At 36.9% G+C, this 21,198-nt stretch overlaps 1 protein-coding gene across 1 annotated transcript in view; it reads right to left on the minus strand.

Moving 5' to 3' along the window:
* The window catches only part of LOC126162038 (protein CWC15 homolog), a 32,563-nt gene extending 19,942 nt beyond the window's left edge, over positions 1-12,621 (minus strand). Inside the window, exons 1-3 of the mRNA XM_049918265.1 lie at positions 12,173-12,621; positions 5,601-5,726; positions 5,357-5,519 (exon numbers count right to left, since the gene is read on the minus strand). Coding sequence (XP_049774222.1) covers positions 5,357-5,519; positions 5,601-5,726; positions 12,173-12,303 — 420 coding nt within the window. The 5' untranslated portion in view covers positions 12,304-12,621. The remainder of the gene's footprint in view (positions 1-5,356; positions 5,520-5,600; positions 5,727-12,172) is intronic.
* Positions 12,622-21,198: the final 8,577 nt, after the last annotated feature.

Raw genomic sequence — 21,198 nt, forward strand, 5'->3', positions numbered from 1 at the left:
AAATAGAAAGCCACGCAGACCTTCATCAAGCGTCACTTCCTTTTAACTGTATGGTATTTGTAATACTGTATTTGGGAACTTTCGGTTGATTGAACATGTATCAATAATTACGGATTTCTGTAGTTGTATATATAAATTTTGGATGTAGCTGTATTGCGTTGATGTACTGGTGGATATTGTGTGGTATGACTCCTGTAGTTGATAGTATAATTGGTATAATGCCAACTTTATCCTGATGCCACATGTCCTTGACTTCCTCAGCCAGTTGGATGCATTTTTCAATTTTTTCTCCTGTTTTCTTTTGTATATTTGTTGTATTGGGTATGGATATTTCGATTAGTTGTGTTAATTTCTTCTTTTTAATGGTGAGTATGATGTCAGGTTTGTTATGTGGTGTTGTTTTATCTGTTATAATGGTTCTGTTCCAGTATAATTTGTATTCATCATTCTCCAGTACATTTTGTGGTGCATACTTGTATGTGGGAACGTGTTGTTTTGTAAGTTTATGTTGTAAGGTAAGCTGTTGATGTATTATTTTTGCTACATTGTCATGTCTTCTGGGGTATTCTGTATTTGCTACTATTGTACACCCGCTTGTGATGTTATCTACTGTTTCTATTTGTTGTTTGCAAAGTCTGCATTTATCTGTTGTGGTATTGGGATCTTTAATAAAATGCTTTCTGTAATATCTGGTGTTTATTGTTTGATCCTGTATTGCAATCATGAATCCTTCCGTCTCACTGTATATATTGCCTTTTCTTAGCCATGTGTTGGATGCGTCTTGATCGATGTGTGGCTGTGTTAGATGATACGGATGCTTGCCATGTAGTGTTTTCTTTTTCCAATTTACTTTCTTCGTATCTGTTGATGTTATGTGATCTAAAGGGTTGTAGAAGTGGTTATGAAATTGCAGTGGTGTAGCAGATGTATTTATATGAGTGATTGCTTTGTGTATTTTGCTAGTTTCCGCTCGTTCTAGAAAGAATTTCCTTAAATTGTCTACCTGTCCATAATGTAGGTTTTTTTATGTCGATGAGTCCCCTTCCTCCTTCCTATCTGCTTAATGTGAATCTTTCTGTTGCTGAATGTATGTGATGTATTCTATATTTGTGGCATTGTGATTGTGTAAATGTATTGAGTGCTTCTAGGTCTGTGTTACTCCATTTCACTACTCCAAATGAGTAGGTCAATATTGGTATAGCATAAGTATTTATAGCTTTTTAGTCTTTGTCTATATTTTTCTTTTAGTTCTTCTTTAATATTTGTATTATCTATTCCTATTTTTTGTCTGTATCCTAGATATTTATAGGCATCTGTTTTTTCCATCGCTTCTATGCAGTCACTGTGGTTATCCAATATATGATCTTCTTGTTTAGTGTGTTTTCCCTTGACTATGCTATTTTTCTTACATTTGTCTGTTCCAAAAGCCATATTTATATCATTGCTGAATACTTCTGTTATCTTTAGTAATTGATTGAGTTGTTGATTTGTTGCTGCCAGTAGTTTTAGATCATCCATGTATAGCAAATGTGTGATTTTGTGTGGGTATGTTCCAGTAATATTGTATCCATAATTTGTATTATTTAGCATGTTGGATAGTGGGTTCAGAGCAAGGCAGAACCAGAAAGGACTTAATGAGTCTCCTTGGTATATTCCACGCTTAATCTGTATTGGCCGTGATGTGATATTATTTGAATTTGTTTGGATATTAAGTGTGGTTTTCCAATTTTTCATTACTATGTTTAGGAACTGTATCAATTTAGGATCTACTTTGTATATTTCCAATATTTGTAGTAACCATGAGTGGGGTACACTATCAAAAGCATTTTGGTGATCAATGTATGCGTAGTGTAGCGACCTTTGTTTAGTTATAGCTTGATATGTCACCTCTGCATCTATTATCAGTTGCTCTTTACATCCTCGTGCTCCTTTCCAACAGCCTTTTTGTTCTTCATTTATAATTTTGTTCTGTGTTGTATGTGTCATTAATTTCTGTGTAGTGACTGAAGTTAATATTTTGTATATTGTTGGTAGGCATGATATGGGGCGATATTTAGCTGGGTTTGCTGTGTCTGCTTGATCTTTAGGTTTCAGATAGGCTATTCCATGTGTAAGTGTATCAGGGAATGTGTATGGGTCTGCAATGTAACTGTTAAATAATTTAGTTAGATGTGAATGTGTTGAGGTGAACTACTTTAGCCAGAAATTTGCTATTTTATCTTTTCCAGGGGCTTTCCAATTGTGAGTAGAATTAATTGCTTGGGTGACTTCATGTTGCAAAATTATCACTTCAGGCATTTGTGGTATCATCTTGTATGTGTCTGTTTCTGCTTGTATCCACCGTGCATGCCTGTTATGTTGTACTGGGTTTGACCATATGTTGCTCCAGAAGTGTTCCATGTCTGTTATGTTTGGTGGATTGTCTATTTTAATGTGTGTGTTATCTATTGTCTGGTAAAATTTCTTTTGGTTTGTGTTGAATGTTTGGTTCTGTTTCCCTCTATTTTCACTTTTTTTGTATCCTCTAAGTCGTTTGGCCAATGCTTGTAATTTCTGCTTCTTTTCATCTAATTGCTCTATCGCTTCTTGTTGTGAGATTTTACCTAACCTTTTTCGTTTTTTTTTTTTTTTTTTTTTTTTTTTTTTCTCTGACATTTCATTTCCTATAAATTGTGTTAGCTGTCCGATGTCTTTTCTCAGTTTTTCTATTCTGATCTGTAGCCTGTGTTGCCATGCCGGTTTTGTGGGTTTCTTCTGTGTGTTGGTTGGTTCTGATCTCTGCCTAGTGTGTATATTTAGTGTAGTGAGTGCTCCTATATAAACCAGTAGTTGTAACTCTTCCATAGTTGTGTTTTCATTTATTTTGTTGTTTATGATTGTGTTGATAGTTTTTATTGTTGTTTCAACTTGTGGGTTATTTGGCGGTCTATGCAAGAATGGTCTAATGTCTGTATTTGTGTCTTTGTATTCTATATATGTCAGCTGAAATTTCTCTTCTATATCTAACATGTGTGTCACTTTGTGTTCTATTTGTGCTTGTTCTGGTGGCTGTCTTAAGATTTCGTTTTCCTCTGATTGTTTAATTGATGCATGTTGTTCTTTGTTTGTTTGCTCCGGGATGTTTGAGTCCATTACTGTATTTTCTTCTTCTTCTGATTACACATTATTTTGTTCCAGTATTTGTTGTACTTGTTGTTTGATGTTTTCTAATTCTGACTGGGGTATCCAGTTATTTTTTATTATTACACGGATCTGATCAGCTAGACGTTGTTCAGTTAAAAATTTTAATTCTGGGTATCTGGTAATAAATGTTGTGTATACTTGTGATCTGTATCCAGTTGTGTTGGTTCCTAGGTTTGTTGCTTAGTAATAACAGAACATGAGGTGTCGATTAACTTCATCTGACCATCTCATCATCTGCCTTTGTTTTCCTTCTAGGGTGGTTGCATGAAGCATATCCTGCAAAACACCTCTATTTGGATTTAAATCATTTTCCAGTTGGCTAGCAGTGTCGTTACCATTGTGGGCGGGCATAGGGTTCAAGCGTCGTCCCCGACCATGACGGCACTTGTCCGAGGCTTCTTTAGTTCTGTCCTGAACCAACTAATCGCACTAAAAGGGGGGGGGTTAGCCCTATTAGTGGTTTGTTCTTTTCGTCGCCTTTTACGACTGGCAGAACATTGTTATTATTATTATTATTATTATTATTATTATTATTATATAACTGATTCTAATAAATGACTTTGCAAAGAAATAACTAAAAATCAAGCAAAGCGGGAGATTATTTGGGTATGCTACTGGGGATTTTCTGACTGGGTAGCAATAGCTAGACTTAAACCAAACACGAGTATATTTGGAGTTTTAACCAGTGGTTTATAACCTCTTTCTTTCTCTCCATCATCTATAGAAAGACCATTCCCTGTTGTTGTCATCTGACACTGTTCCATATCAGGAAGTTTCAATGACAAATCCTCGTAGCAATGTTTTCAGCTGGTGTCAAAAAATGCAACAGTAATAAGATACTTTGAATATATATATGGTAAAAGTATAAAAACTGGTGCTCATTGTGTTATGTCATCTGTTTACTTGAAGCATAATACTGCAAAAAACTTGGACAAAGTCCAAGCAACATTGAGGTTATTATAGACGGAGAACTTACTAGTAATGTGAATACTATGACGGTCAACAAAATTTGTTCAAATACAGCCATATTTAATATCATACTTTATAAATACTCATAACCTTTAGTGTGAATCAGGAAATCATAACAATGTTGTAAATTCACAACAAAGCAATGGAAAATTGACATGGTAGCCCAAAAACCCATGGTCGATAAAGATATCTCCAAAGGATGGCACACACACAAGAGGCAACCGTGAATGAGCAGGGAAGACTACAGCATATGTTTCGCATTTCCTAACATGAGGACTTCATAATCAGTTTTATCTAAGCTAGAATCTCTGAGACTGATTTGCAAGTAAATGATCCAACATATAGGCCTACCTCACAGATGGCATACATTTGAAATTCCTAAACATTCAAAAACTGCTGGAACTTTCACTATTTCATGCTTTTCACAAATAAAATCATCTTGTTTGAGTATTCTAGATTTGTGAGACAAACTGTGACATTATATAACACCTAAACACTCCTTGTTCTAAATAAATCCTTTCTTGTTATTAACTTTTCATTTTATTTCTTAACAGAAAAATGTTAGTGTAGAGAAAGAGGGTTGAATGAAACTTCAAAATGAAAGTGAAAGAACACTGAAAAAACAGCAGAAGGGAAAGAAATGTACTATTTCTGTTATGGTTGCTATTTATCACTATTGCTCTTGAGCAAAGGGAAATGTTTTATCATCGTTCACGTCCAGAGTTTATAACGAAAATCAAAACTAGACCATATAGTCCTTGTAGAGATGGATCTGAAATTCAACGTGATGACAATGAAATGAAAAGGGAAACTTAAACAGCAAAACAATGAACTTAAATTAATTAAATAAATGTTCAAAGTCCCAGCAACACTGATACAATTATGAAGGAGAATTAAATTAGTAGAAGTTCTGAAGGAACTATTGGGAGTGTTCCTAAAATAAAAATCCCAGTTTTAACTCAAGTGATTCAAGGACACTGCAACAAATAAGAAACACAATGACAGGATAAGGATTTGAGCTTAAACCCTCCACCAAAATACTATCTTGTTATTACCACAAAAAAGCTATAAAAGTAGACTAATGTCAACACTGAAGCCATTGCTCATATCTTCAAGCTCACAGTGTCAATCACATCTCTTTGCAGTCTATATTATAAATATCTACAGAACATGTTCCTCAACAATACGTTGCGTAGATAGTCACCCTTTTTGCCTGTTCCATAGCACGTTCCTTTTTTATTCGCTGTAACTCAGCCAACAACTGTGCTGTATCATCATCACTGTCACCATCATCTGAATCATCTTCATCTAATGGATCATCCGCATCTAGGCTTGCAGCAGGGACCTGGTCCAGCTTGGGTCTCTTGCTAGTAAAGAAACAAATTGATTGTCAATTATCATTAAATATGCCTCATTCCAATAAACAACTTGCAAGTATGAAAACTCACTGTGAACTGGACTCTTGGGTTCGGCGATCCCTGGCATTGTTCTTTTCTTTCTCACGTTCTCTTTCCTCCAGTTCTTTGCGGAAGTCTCGTGATCTGAGTTCCTCAGTGGTTCCTTGCCCATGTTCTCTATAAGAAAGCAGCACAGGCTTGAAAACACTCAAGAAACAGGCATTTCTGGCTCCATAAAAGTGATCCGTAGCACATCAAGTCAAACCATGTGAAGATGTCATTCTATCCAAACATTGTGCTATATTTCGTTAACGGCAGTAAATTTCCACTACTCAGCCTGTTTCGCTACACAGGGATTATTACAGCAACAGTAAATTCGTGAGATAAGAAATCTCAACAAATTTAAATGACAATCTCCAGAATACCTAAACATGTGAAAGAGTATAGCATTAACATGTACACACAATGCTGAAATTCACTGAAAATTGATATGAGAGCTCTGGAGGGTGACACTGTCTGAAAGCTTAGCACCACTTCCATTCTCATTTACATGCTTTTTAACTGTCCAAAGACTCAACTATATGGTGACTGCTTACCTTCACTTCTTCAATTTGCATGCAGAAGATAACAGCTAGTAATATGACACGAAAAGAATATGAAAGGGCAGAAATGATTTTCTATAACATAAAGACATGTATATGAAGGACAAGAGACAGCAGAAAAAAACATGGTGGTTAAGGAAAACAGGAAATATGGTATACAGTCAGAATGGAAGACGTGGTGGCCATAGCATGCCGCAAAAAAATCAGCTGTCGCAAAAAAATGTATGGAAAAGCCTGCCTAAAAAGAGAGCAAAACAGAATTTCTTAGTAGACAAGAAAACTTAATCTCACAAACTTACATAGGGTAATCTGCTGAAAATACAACAACCTAGGAAAAGTCAGCGTGCAGAAATGTTACATGTAAATGACAATGAGAGAAACTTTTTTTTGTTTTGAAGGGGGGCATAATCTGTATCACTTCAGGCAGGGGGGGGGGGGGGGGGATACCTTCTGGTTATTGAATTTAGCATATGTTAATATTCTGGAGTAAGTAAGAAACACATTTTTTGTTTTCTCCAAAAAAAATTCGTGGCCTGAGACAGAGGCCTCCAAAGATGACACTGGCGACACCATTTTGAAGAAGTGAATTTCGGAAAATTTTTTTAAATGCTGTATCTCTTAACAGTTCTAGATATTTTGTTAGAACTTTTTTTATTTGAAAGATAATTGCTTTAAGATTACAATGGTATCCTCCACTTGGACATATCTATCAAAGACATTTTAGTGTCGCCTTTTGAATTTTTTTATAACTTATAGAAAAAAATTGTTTCTCAAAAATACCTATCCAGAAAAGTTCGATTTTTTTCTGTTCATCAGTACCATGAAGTACTATATTCTCCGTCAAGGAGAACTTTTAAATTGGACAGGTATTATTTTAAAAAATTGTCTTTTCTTTTTTTTTTTTTTTTTAACTTTCAAGCGTAACGTATGTCTTCACTGAAGTAGTTTCTTCTAATTTCTTTGTTACAATGTTTATTTCTATTGTCTTTATTGCAGTTATTTCTTTTCACTTTCATTGTTGCAGATATTTATTACACTCTGTTGTAGTTTCTTGTCAGTTTTTTGTCGTGGTTGTTCACTGCAGGATTCTGTATGGTAGTTATTCATTGCTAATTTGTTTACTGAAGAGGCTTCTAAGAAATCCGCAACCATCCAGTCAGTTCTGCATTTTCGTGAGGAATTTGCCAGTTGACACAGTTGCAGCGTATTTTGTGAAAAGCACTGTTTGAAATGTCTTCTGACTGGGGCCACAGGAGAGTGAAGTGTGGTGACTGTTTGCACATCCATAAAAGAGTGATATATAAGGCAAACAAGTATGTGTTCTCATCAGAAAACTCTGTTTCAAAGTGAAGATGTCTGTGTTATGAATGTTTTGTCAGAATAACAACAACAATAGTATCTGAACAAGGTGAAGCCTCCCATGGTGCACATGATGCAGATTTTGTACCAATAGAGGAAGAATTAAATACCCTGAATCAGTCAACTAGAGAGTTAGGTGTTAGTCCTGTTAAGAAACAGCGGTCAGTGAAGTCGAGTCATCAGCACTATGCATCAAGAAAGCACAGAGTAATCAAAAAAGCTATGGATGAATACACTAGCCTATAGAAAAACTGACCACACTCTTCAAAGTAGAAATTCCATCTTCAGAAGAAAATGAACCAAAGTACTCTTGCACCTCTTGCCAGGAATTTTTCACAAATATCAATTCAGCTGTTGAATATTGTGCATCCTACAGTGAAAAGGTGCAAGTGTAACTATTATTCCATAGACATTTTCAAATAAAACAATTTTGAACCACATTCCATCAGTATCAAAGTACACGGTAGACAAATCACAAAATGTGAGGTATGTAAAATGAGTCTTCAAAGACCAGATCGTTATTATGGTCCTGTAGAAGCAGCTCAAGTTCAAATAGTGCAGTCATTTTATCTGGGAGATAAAGGGGACTGTTCTCACCAGAGTGCCGACAAAAAAGACACAATAATTGTAACAGTTGAAGGTCAAAAAGTTCTGAAAGTGAAGAGGTACATGACTTGCACTATTAAAGAAACTTTTGCAAATTAACAAGAGCAACTATACAACTTCACATATTGGAAGATCAAAATTTTATGCACTATGACCTAAGAGGGTAGTTCAATGGCCACGTAGAGATGTCTGTTTGTGTGTGTACTGCATAATTTTGAACTTTGTTTGGGAACTTACTGGAGCACATAACATATTACACATTGGTTGGGCATGTGAAGTCATTAGTAGTCTGTGACATAAAGTGAGAGACTTGTTTGTTTCAAGAACGTGGTGACTATCTTTACAGACACTTGGCCTGGAAGACGTAGCAGGTAACTCTGCAGAAATTACATATGCAACATGGGAGGGAAATAAACTAATTAAGAAAACTGTTGCCTTTGACAGTTTCAATGATGAACTTGGTAAATGGTTAGTGAAAGCAGCAACACAGCGGCATCTCAAGAAATTGCAACAACAATGCGCTGCAGAAGTGAAAGGGTGTGTACAAGGTGAAGGACTATGTTTAGTGCTTCACTGTGGTTTTGCTCAGAAATGGTCCATAACTCTCCCACAAGACATGCAAGGGTATCATTGGAGTAATGACCAGGTTTCAATTTTTACAGGAGTGACATATTTTCATAACAAAACCACAAGTGTTGTAGTTAGAAGTGATGACACAGGACACGACTCAGCACAAGCTTTGCTAGCAATGCGTAAAATTCTTCAACTGCAAACAGGGGCAGAGAAGATCATCATTATTTCTGATGGTGCTCCTAGCCATTTTAAAAATCATTAGTCTACCAGCTGTTTGAATTGAGTAAGTCGCTCATGCCAAATGGCTGGGTATACAGTGCTACTGGTCACAGGAAGGGGCCTTGTGATAGTGGTGCTGAAACACCATGCTATAAAACATAATCTTTCCAAACCAATACCAAAAATGCTGAGGATTTTACAAGAGTCATGAAATGTTACATATCCACAGCCCTCATTATTTTATCCAAAGAGGAAATCGAAGAATTCTGTGAGCAGAAAAATGAAGAATGGTCCAACCAAACTACTCCCATGAAAGGAATTCAAAGGCACATTTTTGGACTCAAAGTAATAGGCGAATACAAATTGCACACACTTTAAAGAGCAACAAAGAAGAAATTCCATTTGTTCGGCCAACACTTCAGAAACAGCTGGATAATAATCAGATTCAAAACCTGAGTGGGGGGATGTTTGTGGTGTGTGTGTATGATTGTGACCGCTGGATTGCAGAGATTACAGACACCAATTATGAGTTAAATGAAATTGTAGTGAACTTTATACTACCGTACCACATGGACCACCTGCTACTTATAGGTTTCCAGCTGAAGGACAGCAACAATGCTATCAGTGCTTACTTCCTGTTCACAATGTTTTGAAGATTGTTAAGTGCTCCAGTTCCTATTGGTTCAGCAGGAAGGTATCAAACAAAAATACTGAAGAAGTGTAAGACATTTTTAGTTCATTCACTGGCTAATTTCAGTACAAAATAGATTGCACAGAAGTTGTAAAAATCCTAACCTTTGAGTCTTTGGACCTTTCACATGCATTTTGGAACTGTTTAAAATGCTTGAAAAATGAGTCTCCTGCTCATCTTACAAAACTAAATGTTAAATACAGCTTTATCAATCTGTTATGTGACAATGTGGTCATAAAACACATTGTATGTATGGCAAAAATTTCAGTAGTTTATAAAACCTATTCAACCCAAAAGTGGAAGCTCTCCTTTTCAGGGAATGTAGAACTATATGGTACTAATCACCAGAAAAAAAATCAAAATTTTATGTATTGGCATTTTTGGAAAAAAAATCCATAAATTATAAAAAATGTTCAGAACACTGTAGTAAAATAACTTTGACAAATAAGTCCAAATGGATCATTTCATTGTAATCATAAAGCAATTGTCTTAAAAAAAAAAAGAAATAATCTAGAACTGTTCCAGAGATACAGTATTTTACAAATGTTTCCTAAATTCGCATCTTCAAAATGGTATGCCGAAAGTCATCTTTGGAAGGCTGTATTTTGGAGCAGTTTTTTTTAACAGAAAAATACTTTCCTTAGTTAGTCCTTCATTTTAACATATGCTAAATTCAATAACATCCGAGACTATGAAGGTAAGATTTCTTTCTAGACTGCCTGATTGATATGGACTATGCCATGGAGAAAAACCAGTGAAATCAAGTTTTTTTCAACTTACACGCTACATATATTCTCTCAGCTACACAGAATCTGAGATGAATGATGATTGATCATGTCTCCATGACCTGCAGACATACTATCTCAAAGAAGTTACAAGCTCAGAACCTGCTATGAAAAAGTTCATCCCAGGAATATTTACTTTGGCTGAGTTTCAAACTGCAAGAAGGTAGTCAGCCAAATACAGGTACACTGCAACTGCACATAGAGAGCTGTTGAAAAATATGGAGAAATACAGACTGTGTGTACGAGATCAGTAGAGGATTCACTGAAGGTGTTCAAATTTGACAAGAAGAATGCATCCTACATTGAGTTTGACTAAGCTTGCTAGTTTCCTAAATCCAGATGTCTAAACATTTAAGGACACTCTGCATTATGAGTATTCGGGAAATTTAAACATTATTGAAATTGGATGAGTAGTCAGCCGCATAGTTCATTTTTGGTTGTGGATTTACTTAAAGTAAAACTATTAGCTACCCAGGACTTTAATGTACTATACTGTTAAGTTATACACAGGAAACAAAACTTTTCTACAAAATCATTTACATGGGAAGTGAGCTCCAAATACATTAACTGCTCTTTCATATAAAATAAATATGATCAAATTAATTTTAACTCATAAAAACTGCGATGTTCTTCGATTGCAATTTTCATAAGTAATTATTAATAATGTAACATCTATTGATATTTTGCCATGTAGTGAATTGTTTTGATAGCAGGAATTCAATGTTTTCAAAAGAAAATATGTGCAAAATTCACAGTTCTTGTTAATTGTTGGTGGACATTCAATGCTGAGACCATTTACTGTCCCACCAAAGACAAAGTTTTAAAGACGAGTAACAGCTCACACTGTAAACTTCTGACATCGGGAATTAAATAGAAGGTAAAACAACTATTCATGTGATCAATCACTCTTTAATTTACTTCTATTTTGTACTTTTTTGTTATATTAGCTTTTGACTGTTGAAAAATGTTGTGCCACTGTCCCACTCTTAACAATGGAATCCCCCAAATGCAAATGCACATCAAACAAGTAGGAAGTGTAGAGATAGCACAGAGACCAGAGACAGTGCTGATGTGTGAAAATAATTAATACATTTATTTTCAAAACATGAGGACGAGAGAGAGAGAGAAACCTTATTCCATGCTAAGGCTGAATAGGATGCATGTTTCAACAAGAACAGAAACTTCCATTAACAGGTTGTTACTCAGCCTAATACTATAAACGGCGGACAGGCACATACATCATAAAAGTGTTAATGAAGCATTATTTCAGTAGGCTATATCCTTTTCTCATAGGTACTGGTATAAAAAGGTATATGGCCAAACAGACAAATTATCTGCCACTGTGATATTTCATTCTCGTCATTATGTATGTAGGCTTACACATGCATTTACTGGTGTTCTACATCACATGTTTACATATCAACAGATATATGAATATGGACTGCAAAACGTATATAGATGCTACAGGCATACAAGCAAAATTATAAGTATAGATCGTGAACCGTACATGTTGGCTACAGACGTTGACTCATGACTGTCATTACTTTTAAACACACCAAACACACGATGTCTGTAGCTATGCTGTTACTGGCTGCAGATCTTTAATTCATTATTCACTTACGACATACAAAATTTATTAGATACTTAGAGTAAGAATAAGCTCATGAATAACTACATCTGTTCTCTACGACTGAAACTAACTAAAGAATTTAGTCAATACATTTGTAGAACGCAAAAGGTAAATCTCTGCAAACGTTTAAAATATCCACTGGGCTTGCTATATCTTACCTGTATTTCAGTTTATTATGAGATGGCAAATCTCTGCTCGAATACTGTCTTGAAATTGCACTCAAATCTTTCTCGCCTCTGCCCTGCCCACCACGGGCAGGTTCGAAGGTAGGTCTGGCAGCGGTAGTCATTGTTCAACAAAATACCAAACCCACCAGATTCAACAATTCTTACACAAAACACTATAACAACAACAACTAAACAACTGTCTTCCAATCTAAGTTACACAATTAACGAAGATCTTTGAAGTGTACTATGACCATTCAGAGTGGCCAAAGACACGTAGTATTTTATTTATTTATTTATTTGCCCTTTTAGCTAAACACCTTACGCCCCGTTCACATAGGGCTCCCAAAACCGGATTTCGTAAACCGATTTCCTAATACCGCTTGTGGGTGGTCTTGTACATGCTTCAAAATCGTTTATGTAAATCAACTTCTAGTGTCCGGAGTTCCATTTCCCCAATCGATTTTCGCTCACTTACGCTGGTCAGCTTTCGTCATGTTTTTAAAAATTTTCTGCTGATATGGATGGAGTGGCTTTTTGAACAGTGAAGGATAAGTCGAAATGTTAAACTGAAGCTTTTTACACTCGTTTAATTTACGATAAATTGCCACTGTGCTGACTGAACAAGAAACTGTAACAGCGATTTTTCAGGCTCCATATTTAACTGTGATAGTGAATCCACTTCAGACAATAACGTGTACACACGACAGCGAGAAACGGTTGCTGAAATTCGGTTTTCGTCTTTCGGCAGATGTGTCACACGTAAACGTAGTGATTGTGTAATAGCAGATATTTTACAAACATAATATCAGAATTTCTGGTATAAGTAATATTTAATGTCCAATGCAGCACGTCCGCATCACTTACAGGCAGCCGTCAATTGGAGTTTTGACATCGACCTTTCAATCATGATTCTCCCAAAACACAAACAGTAGATTCTAAATTTGTAGGTTTTTGTATTAAGCCTGCGAAGTCCACACGATGCCACTTTCCTTGTGAACAGTTGCAGGGCGCAGGCACATGGGAATAAGACTACACACACAAAAAGTAGTGGATAGAACACATGTACGCATGCGCGTTCTCGTGCCTACGAGTTGCTTGACCACACAACCGGTCTGCTATGCACCCCCTTGTTTGCTGGATTGTACGGCATATCCTCTGATAAAAAGCGGCAGAAAAATAACGCAGAGGCGAGATGTATAAGTAACACAGCTACGAGAAATACAAAGTGACTCTATCATATTGTTTGCAAATTTCAGGAGGAGTTCAAAGTGACATTTTAGATTTGCTGCTAGGAAAACTGCAACAATAAAGCTGCCAATTGTTAGGTTGCAACCGGTGACTTTTATATCAGTTTGAGCTATTTATTTCGCCTTTCATAACAAAGCTTTTCAGTGATTGATTATTTCTGAAGTTGCGAAATAGTTGAGGAAGGTTATCATCTGAAGGTTAACTGGCTTTCAATATATCGTTTGTATTTTACCTTATAAAAAAGTTGTTTACACGTATTTGATCTTGAAAGATTATTTATAGATTAACATCCTCAGATTCAAGAAATTCAGGAATGCCACAGACCCCAGAATCCACTAGAACAGAGGCTGAATTTTCCAATTTTGCTTTTTTTTGCAACATCAGTGTCCTTCATTTCGAATCCTAGGAATTTGTTGAAAAGCTACACGCAACTCACGTTTTCTTTGTTCATTTGTCAGATTTGTTGTGTTATAAAGTTAAAATTGCATGAATATACAACCAGTTGTCATGTATGGCTTCTTCTTCCCCACTTTCCTACTTCCAGACTAACTTATTTTTTTCAGTAATATGATTGGGAACTTTCATCTAATATTTGTCTGCCCCCAGTAGCTGAATGGTCAGCGTGACAGATTGTCAATCCTCTGGGCCCAGCTTCAATTCCTGGCTGGGTCAGGGAATTATTTCCACCCAGCGACTGGATGTGGTGCTGTCCTCATCATCATCCTATCATCCTCATCGACTGCAGGTCGCCGAAGTGGAGTCAAATTGAAAGACAGGCACCCAGTCTGCCTGATGGGGGGCCCTAGCCACACGCTTAAATAAATCTAATACTTGAGGCCCCCTCATGGACTATAGCCCTTGCCGTTAGTGGGGAGGCTTGCGTGCCTCAGCGATACAGATGGCCGTACCGTAGGTGCAACCACAATGGAGGGGTATCTGTTGAGAGGCCAGACAAACCTGTGGTTCCTGAAGAGGGGCAGCAGCCTTTTCAGTAGTTGCAGGGGCAACAGTCTGGATGATTGACTGATCTGGCCTTCTAACACTAACCAAAACGGCCGTGCTGTGCTGGTACTGCGAACGGCTGAAAGCAAGGGGAAACTACGGCCGTAATTTTTTCCGAGGACATGCAGCTTTACTGTATGAATAAATGATGATGTCGTCCTCTTGGGTAAAATATTCCAGAGGTAAAATAGTCCCCCATTCGGATCTCCGGGCGGGGACTACTCAGGAGGACGTCGTTATCAGGAGAAAGAAAACTGGCGTTCTACGGATCGGAGCATGGAATGTCAGATCCCTTAATCGGGCAGGTAGGTTAGAAAATTTAAAAAGGGAAATGGATAGGTTAAAGTTGGATATAGTTGGAAGTAGTGAAGTTTGGTGGCAGGAGGAACAAGACTTTTGGTCAGGTGAATACAGGGTTATAAATACAAAATCAAATAGGGTTAATGCAGGAGTAGGTTTAATAATGAATAAAACAATAGGAATGCGGGTAAGCTACTACAAACAGCACAGCGAACGCATTATTCTCGCCAAGATAGACACGAAGCCCACGCCTACAACAGTAGTACAAGTCTATATGCCAACTAGCTCTGCAGATGACAAAGAAATTGAAGAAATGTATGATGAAATAAAAAAAATTACTACAACAGTAGTACAAGTCTATATGCCAACTAGCTCTGCAGATGACAAAGAAATTGAAGAAATGTATGATGAAATAAAAGAAATTATTCAGATAGTGAAGGGAGACGAAAATTTAATAGTCATGGGTGACTGGAATTCGGTAGTAGTGTAAGTAGGCGATTTATGTTTTCTTATTGGCAACGTTACATAGCGCTCTGTATGAAAATCGCTGGCTGTGCTGTGTGCAGTCTGTGGCTAGTTTGCATTGTTGTCTCCCATTGTAGTGTTGGGCAGCGGCAGCTGGATGTGAACAGCGCGTAGCGTTGCGCAGTTGGAGGTGAGCCGCCAGCAGTGGTGGATGTGGGGAGAGAGATGGCGGAGTTTTGAAATTTGTAAGACTGGATGTCAATTATGATTATTAAGGTAAATACATTGTTTGTTCTCTATTAAAATCTTTCATTTGCTAACTATGCTTATCAGTAGTTAGTGCCTTCCGTAGTTTGAATCTTTTACTTAGCTGGCAGTAGTGGCGCTCGCTGTATTGCAGTAGTTCGAGTAATGAATATTTTTGTGAGGTAAGTGATTTGTGAAAGGTATAGGTTAATGTTAGTCAGGGCCATTCTTTTGTAGGGATTTTTGAAAGTCAGATTGCGTTGCGCTAAAAACATTGTGTGTCAGTTTAAGCACAGTCTTGTATAATTGTTCAAAGGGGACGTTTCAGTAGGAAAAGGGAGAGAAGGAAACGTAGTAGGTGAATATGGATTGGGGGTAAGAAATGATAGAGGAAGCTGCCTGGTAGAATTTTGCACAGAGCATTACTTAATCCTAGCTAACACTTGGTTCAAGAATCATCAAAGAAGGTTGTATACATGGAAGAACTCTGGAGATACTAAAAGGTATGAAATAGATTCTATAATGGTAATACAGAGATTTAGGGACCAGGTTTTAAATTGTAAGACATTTCCAGGGGCAGATGTGAACTCTGACCACAATGTATTGGTTATGAACTGTAGATTAAAACTGAAGAAACTGCAAAAAGGTGGGAATTTAAGGAGATGGGACCTGGATAAACTGTCTAAACCACAGGTTGTACAGAGTTTCATGGAGAACATAAGGGAACAATTGACAAGAATGGGGGAAAGAAATACAGTAGAAGAAGAATGGGTAGCTTTGAGGGATGAAGTAGTGAAGACAGCAGAGGATCCAGTAGGTAAAAAGATGAGGGCTAATAGAAATCCTTGGGTGACAGAAGAAATATTGAATTTCATTGACGAAAGGAGAAAATATAAAAATGCAGTAAATGAAGCAGGCAAAAATGAATACAAACGTCTCAAAAATGAGATCGACAGGAAGTGCAAAATGGCTAAGCAGGCATGGCTAGAGGACAAATGAATGATATAGAGGCTTATCTCACTAGAGGTAAGACAGATACTGCCTACAGGAAAATTAAAGAGACCTTTGGAGAAAAGAGAACCACTTGTATGAATATCAAGAGCTCAGATGGAAACCCAGTTCGAAGCAAAGAAGGGAAAGCAGGAAGGTGGAAAGAGTATACAGAGGGTCTATACCAGGGCGATGTACTTGAGGACAATAATATGGAAATGGAAGAGGATGTAGATGAAGATGAAATGGGAAATATGATAATGCGTGAACAGTTTGACAGAGCACTGAAACACCCGAGTCGAAACAAGGCCCCGGGAGTAGACAACATTCCATTAGAACTACTGACGGGCTTGGGAGAGCCAGTCCTGACAAAACTCTACCATCTGGTGAGCAAAATGTATGAGACAGGTGAAATACCCTCAGACTTCAAGAAGAATATAATAATTCCAATCCCAAAGAGAGCAGGCGTTGACAGATGTGAAAATTACCGAACTATCAGTTTAATAAGTCATGGCTGCAAAATACTAACGCGAATTCTTTACAGACGAATGGAAAAACTGGTAGAAGCCAACCTCGGGGAAGATCAGTTTGGATTCCGTAGAAATGTGGGGACACGTGAGGCAATACTGATCCTACGACTTATTTTTGAAGCTAGATTAAGAAAAGGCAAACCTACGTTTCTAGCATTTGTAGACTTAGAGAAAGCTTTTGACAGTGTTGACAGGAATACTCTTTCAATTTCTGAAGGTGGCAGGGGTAAAATACAGGGAGCGAAAGGCTATTTACAATTTGTACAGAAACCAGATGGCAGTTAAAAGAGTCGAGGGGCACGAAAGGGAAGCATTGGTTCGGAAGGGAGTGAGACCGGGTTGTAGCCTCTCCCGATGTTATTCAATCTGTATATCGAGCAAGCAGTAAAGGAAACAAAAGAAAAATTCGGAGTAGGTATTAAAATCCATGGAGAAGAAATAAAAACTTTGAGGTTCGCCGATGACATTGTAATTCTGTCAGAGACAGCAAAGGACTTGGAAGAGCTGTTGAACGGAATGGACATTGTCTTGAAAGGAGGATATAAGATGAACATCAACAAAAGCAAAACGAGGATAATAGAATGTAGTCGAATTAAGTCGGGTGATGCTGAGGGAATTAGATTAGGAAATGAGACACTTAAAGCAGTAAAGGAGTTTTGCTATTTGGGGAGCAAAATAACTGATGATGGTCGAAGTAGAGAGGATGTAAAATGTAGACTGCCAATGGCAAGGAAAGCGTTACTGAAGAAAAGAAATTTGTTAACATCAAGTATAGATTTAAGTGTGAGGAAGTCGTTTCTGAAAGTATATGTATGGAGAGTAGCCATGTATGGAAGTGAAACATGGACGATAAATAGTTTGGACAAGAAGAGAATAGAAGCTTTCGAAATGTGGTGCTACAGAAGAATGCTGAAGATTAGATGGGAAGATCGCATAACTAATAAGGAGGTGTTGAATAGGATTGGGGAGAAGAGAAGTTTGTGGCACAACTTGACTAGAAGAAGGGATCGGTTGGTAGGACATGTTCTGAGGCATCAAGGGATCACAAATTTAGTATTGGAGGGCAGTGTGGAGGGTAAAAATCGTAGAGGGAGACCAAGAGATGAATACACTAAGCAGATTCAGAAGGATGTATGTTGCAGTAGGTACTGGGAGATGAAGAAGCTTTCACAGGATAGAGTAGCGTGGAGAGCTGCATCAAACCAGTCTCAGGACTGAAGACCACAACAACAACAATACTTGATGCTCAAGACACCTCCAATTTTTATTCAATTTATCTTCAGACTTGGTACTCCATATGACTCCTCTTTGTCCGTTAGCTGTACTGTAAGTCGTTGTTTAACTGCTGCCAAAAATCTCTCTCTCTCTCTCTCTCTCTCTCTAATATATAAAAGGTGCCCTAATTAAAGTATGGAAAGACATAAGCTATGTATTTTAATATATAGAGGACACAATTATGTATAAGTAATATATCAAAATCGAAACATTGTTAGCAAAAATCTTGAAAAGTTCTTGGCTGATTTACTTCAAATTATTTTTTGTACAATACGGTATTCTAATAAACAGCTGTATGGACAAATGCTATATATGTATGTAGATAGAAGGGAAATAATGTTACCAAAAAATCTCATAAAGTTCTTGACCATTTCACTTCAAATTTTTACATGGTCCTCTAATAAACATTTGGATCGACAGAATCTATTTTTAAATATATACATATAATATGTAAATGCATATATAATGTATAATAGACAAATGTTGTCGACAAGAATCCCAAAATTTTTTGACTGACTTACTTCAAATTTTTACACAATAGACATAGACACAGGGTATATATTTCTTTATTCAGTGGTGTGCAGGTCTTCTTTTGAAACTGACTGTGAGAAAAAAATACTGTGCTGCGCTGTGAATATATGCAGTTTCGTTTTCTTTCTCACAGTCAGATTTAACTACCATAGCAGTGTATATGAACAATAGACAGAGTGTTTCTTCCATATACATTCCCTCTCCAGATATATAATTTTAAATAAAATGTGTAAGAATAATTGCATAATGTTTTGTTTTCTTCCTTGTAGTCTTTCAACAGGAAACAAGAACATTATATTTGTGGTTTACTGGCTTATGATTAGAATACTACTACAGAATCTAAATTGTCCAAAGCTTTGTAATCCGACCTATTTGGGGAGTAAAAGTATGATAAATACTGTTTACTATCCTCACAGATCCAGCAACAGGAGTGGTCTTTCATATCCCATACATCAATGATCCCATTTGAGCCACCCAATCATTTTGAACGATTTAAGTTACCAGTCAATGTTTCGTTGGCAATAACAATAAACAAGGCTCAACATCAGAGAGATAGAGAAGAGGAGGTGGAAAGAAAGAGAGGGGAGGAGACAGAGCTAGATATTTACTGTGTTGTGCTGTTTTGTATCACACACACACACACACACACACACACACACACACACACACACACACACACACACACACACACACACATATATATATATATATATATATATATATATATATATATATATATATATATATATATATTCACGCATCAAATGCTGTAGAAGGAGATGTTCTGTATTTAGTGTATCAGTATCTCATCACATTTTTTATCTCAATTTGTTGCACTGCGTTTTTGGTGGTTTTAGTAGGGCAGTGCAAGTATGGGTATTATTATTATTACCATTTGTGCCTTTTGTGATGTCTATCTGTTACAATGTATAGATATGCAAAACGATATGTAAGATTATTATTGCCATATTTTTATGAGGACCCAGTCCACTGCAATTCATTTAGGAGAGGTAATATATATCCTTCTATATCACTCTTTTATTAATAAATTTGAAATCATCTCCCATGGTACTTTGTGGCAGTGTCGTAACGTAGAACGCTATATTCTGTTAATAAATGTAAAATGATATCTTAATACTATGATAACATTTGTTCCTTCTCGAATGTACATTTGTTGGGAGTTATGTTAAAGATAGTAACATTCGTAATCTCCACATATGAAGGGATTTTTCAATAGTGGTACAAGTCCATTTTTGTTCATTCTGAGATACAGAGTCCTAAAGTTAAATGAGCGCTGAAAAATCTGCAGATGAAATAAGCCCTTCATATACAAATTCAAGTCCCCTGCTCATGTCTTTCTGTACATTTGGGCTAATCTCAGGAAATACTGTAGGGATCTGGATATGGATTTTACTAATAGGCGGACTGCTTTATGAGGAAGATTTGTGTTTATAATTTAAAAATATTTCGAGCAAATGGTCTGAACTATAATGAATTCGTCAACAACCGCTTTGAAAACGATGCCACTGCCATCTGGTGGCGAACAGCAGACGTTCTTCGATCCACAACTCTGCACAGCGTGATGTAGTCACAGCAATGTGAGAGTATGTGTAACACTCTACATACTTTGATGTATCGACAACAGAAGGAACGTCTTTGGTGTGGCACCGTCAGTGCGGATGCAACTTGTGCATATTCAGTTATTATTTCTTTGCACTCTTTGTGATTAAGCTACATTTCGTGTGCACCAACCGAAATGTAGCAGCACTGCTCATAAACATTTGTGGATATGTGAACTTTTTAAAGAAGGAAACTGACATGGGCATGATCTTCTTGACACCTTGAACATAGGGGATAGATGCCATTCAGAAACTCCTAGCTGACAACTAGAGAAAATTTCGAAAGATTTTGGGGATGATTGGGGATGTACTTTGTAAAACAGCGATAATTTCAGGCTGTCAGCTTCTGCTTCCCTCAAATTTGAATTGCTATTTGCACTCAGAATTCACTGCACATTCTTCCAGCAATGGACAGTGAGTTACTGAACTTTACGCTATCATAAGCGGACGTTTGGGAAATACTGCATTGCGAAAAGCACTTAAATAGCAAATCTGTGGTTTTTATTGTTTTATGCAAAGAGTAAAACATGTTCCGAAATGTTTCTTCAGCGAGGGACATACCTTTCATTCCATGTCCCAAAGAAACTTTTTCTGCAACAAAGCAGAAATTTCAATTTTCAGCTTTTTCTTTCATTTCAATCAAATCTAGATACAGACCACGGTTCATTGTGTGGCAAGGTGAATAGTCCACCAAAAACACTGTGATAAACAATTGTGGCAGTAAGTCTGAACAATGAATTAGTGGGTACTAAGGTTTACAATAGGAATACTGTCATGGGCTATACATTTCCATCAGCCATGTATCTTACTG

This window comes from Schistocerca cancellata, chromosome 2 (genome assembly GCF_023864275.1).
Source record: "Schistocerca cancellata isolate TAMUIC-IGC-003103 chromosome 2, iqSchCanc2.1, whole genome shotgun sequence".
In the NCBI taxonomy this organism is placed as follows: Eukaryota; Metazoa; Arthropoda; class Insecta; order Orthoptera; family Acrididae; genus Schistocerca; species Schistocerca cancellata.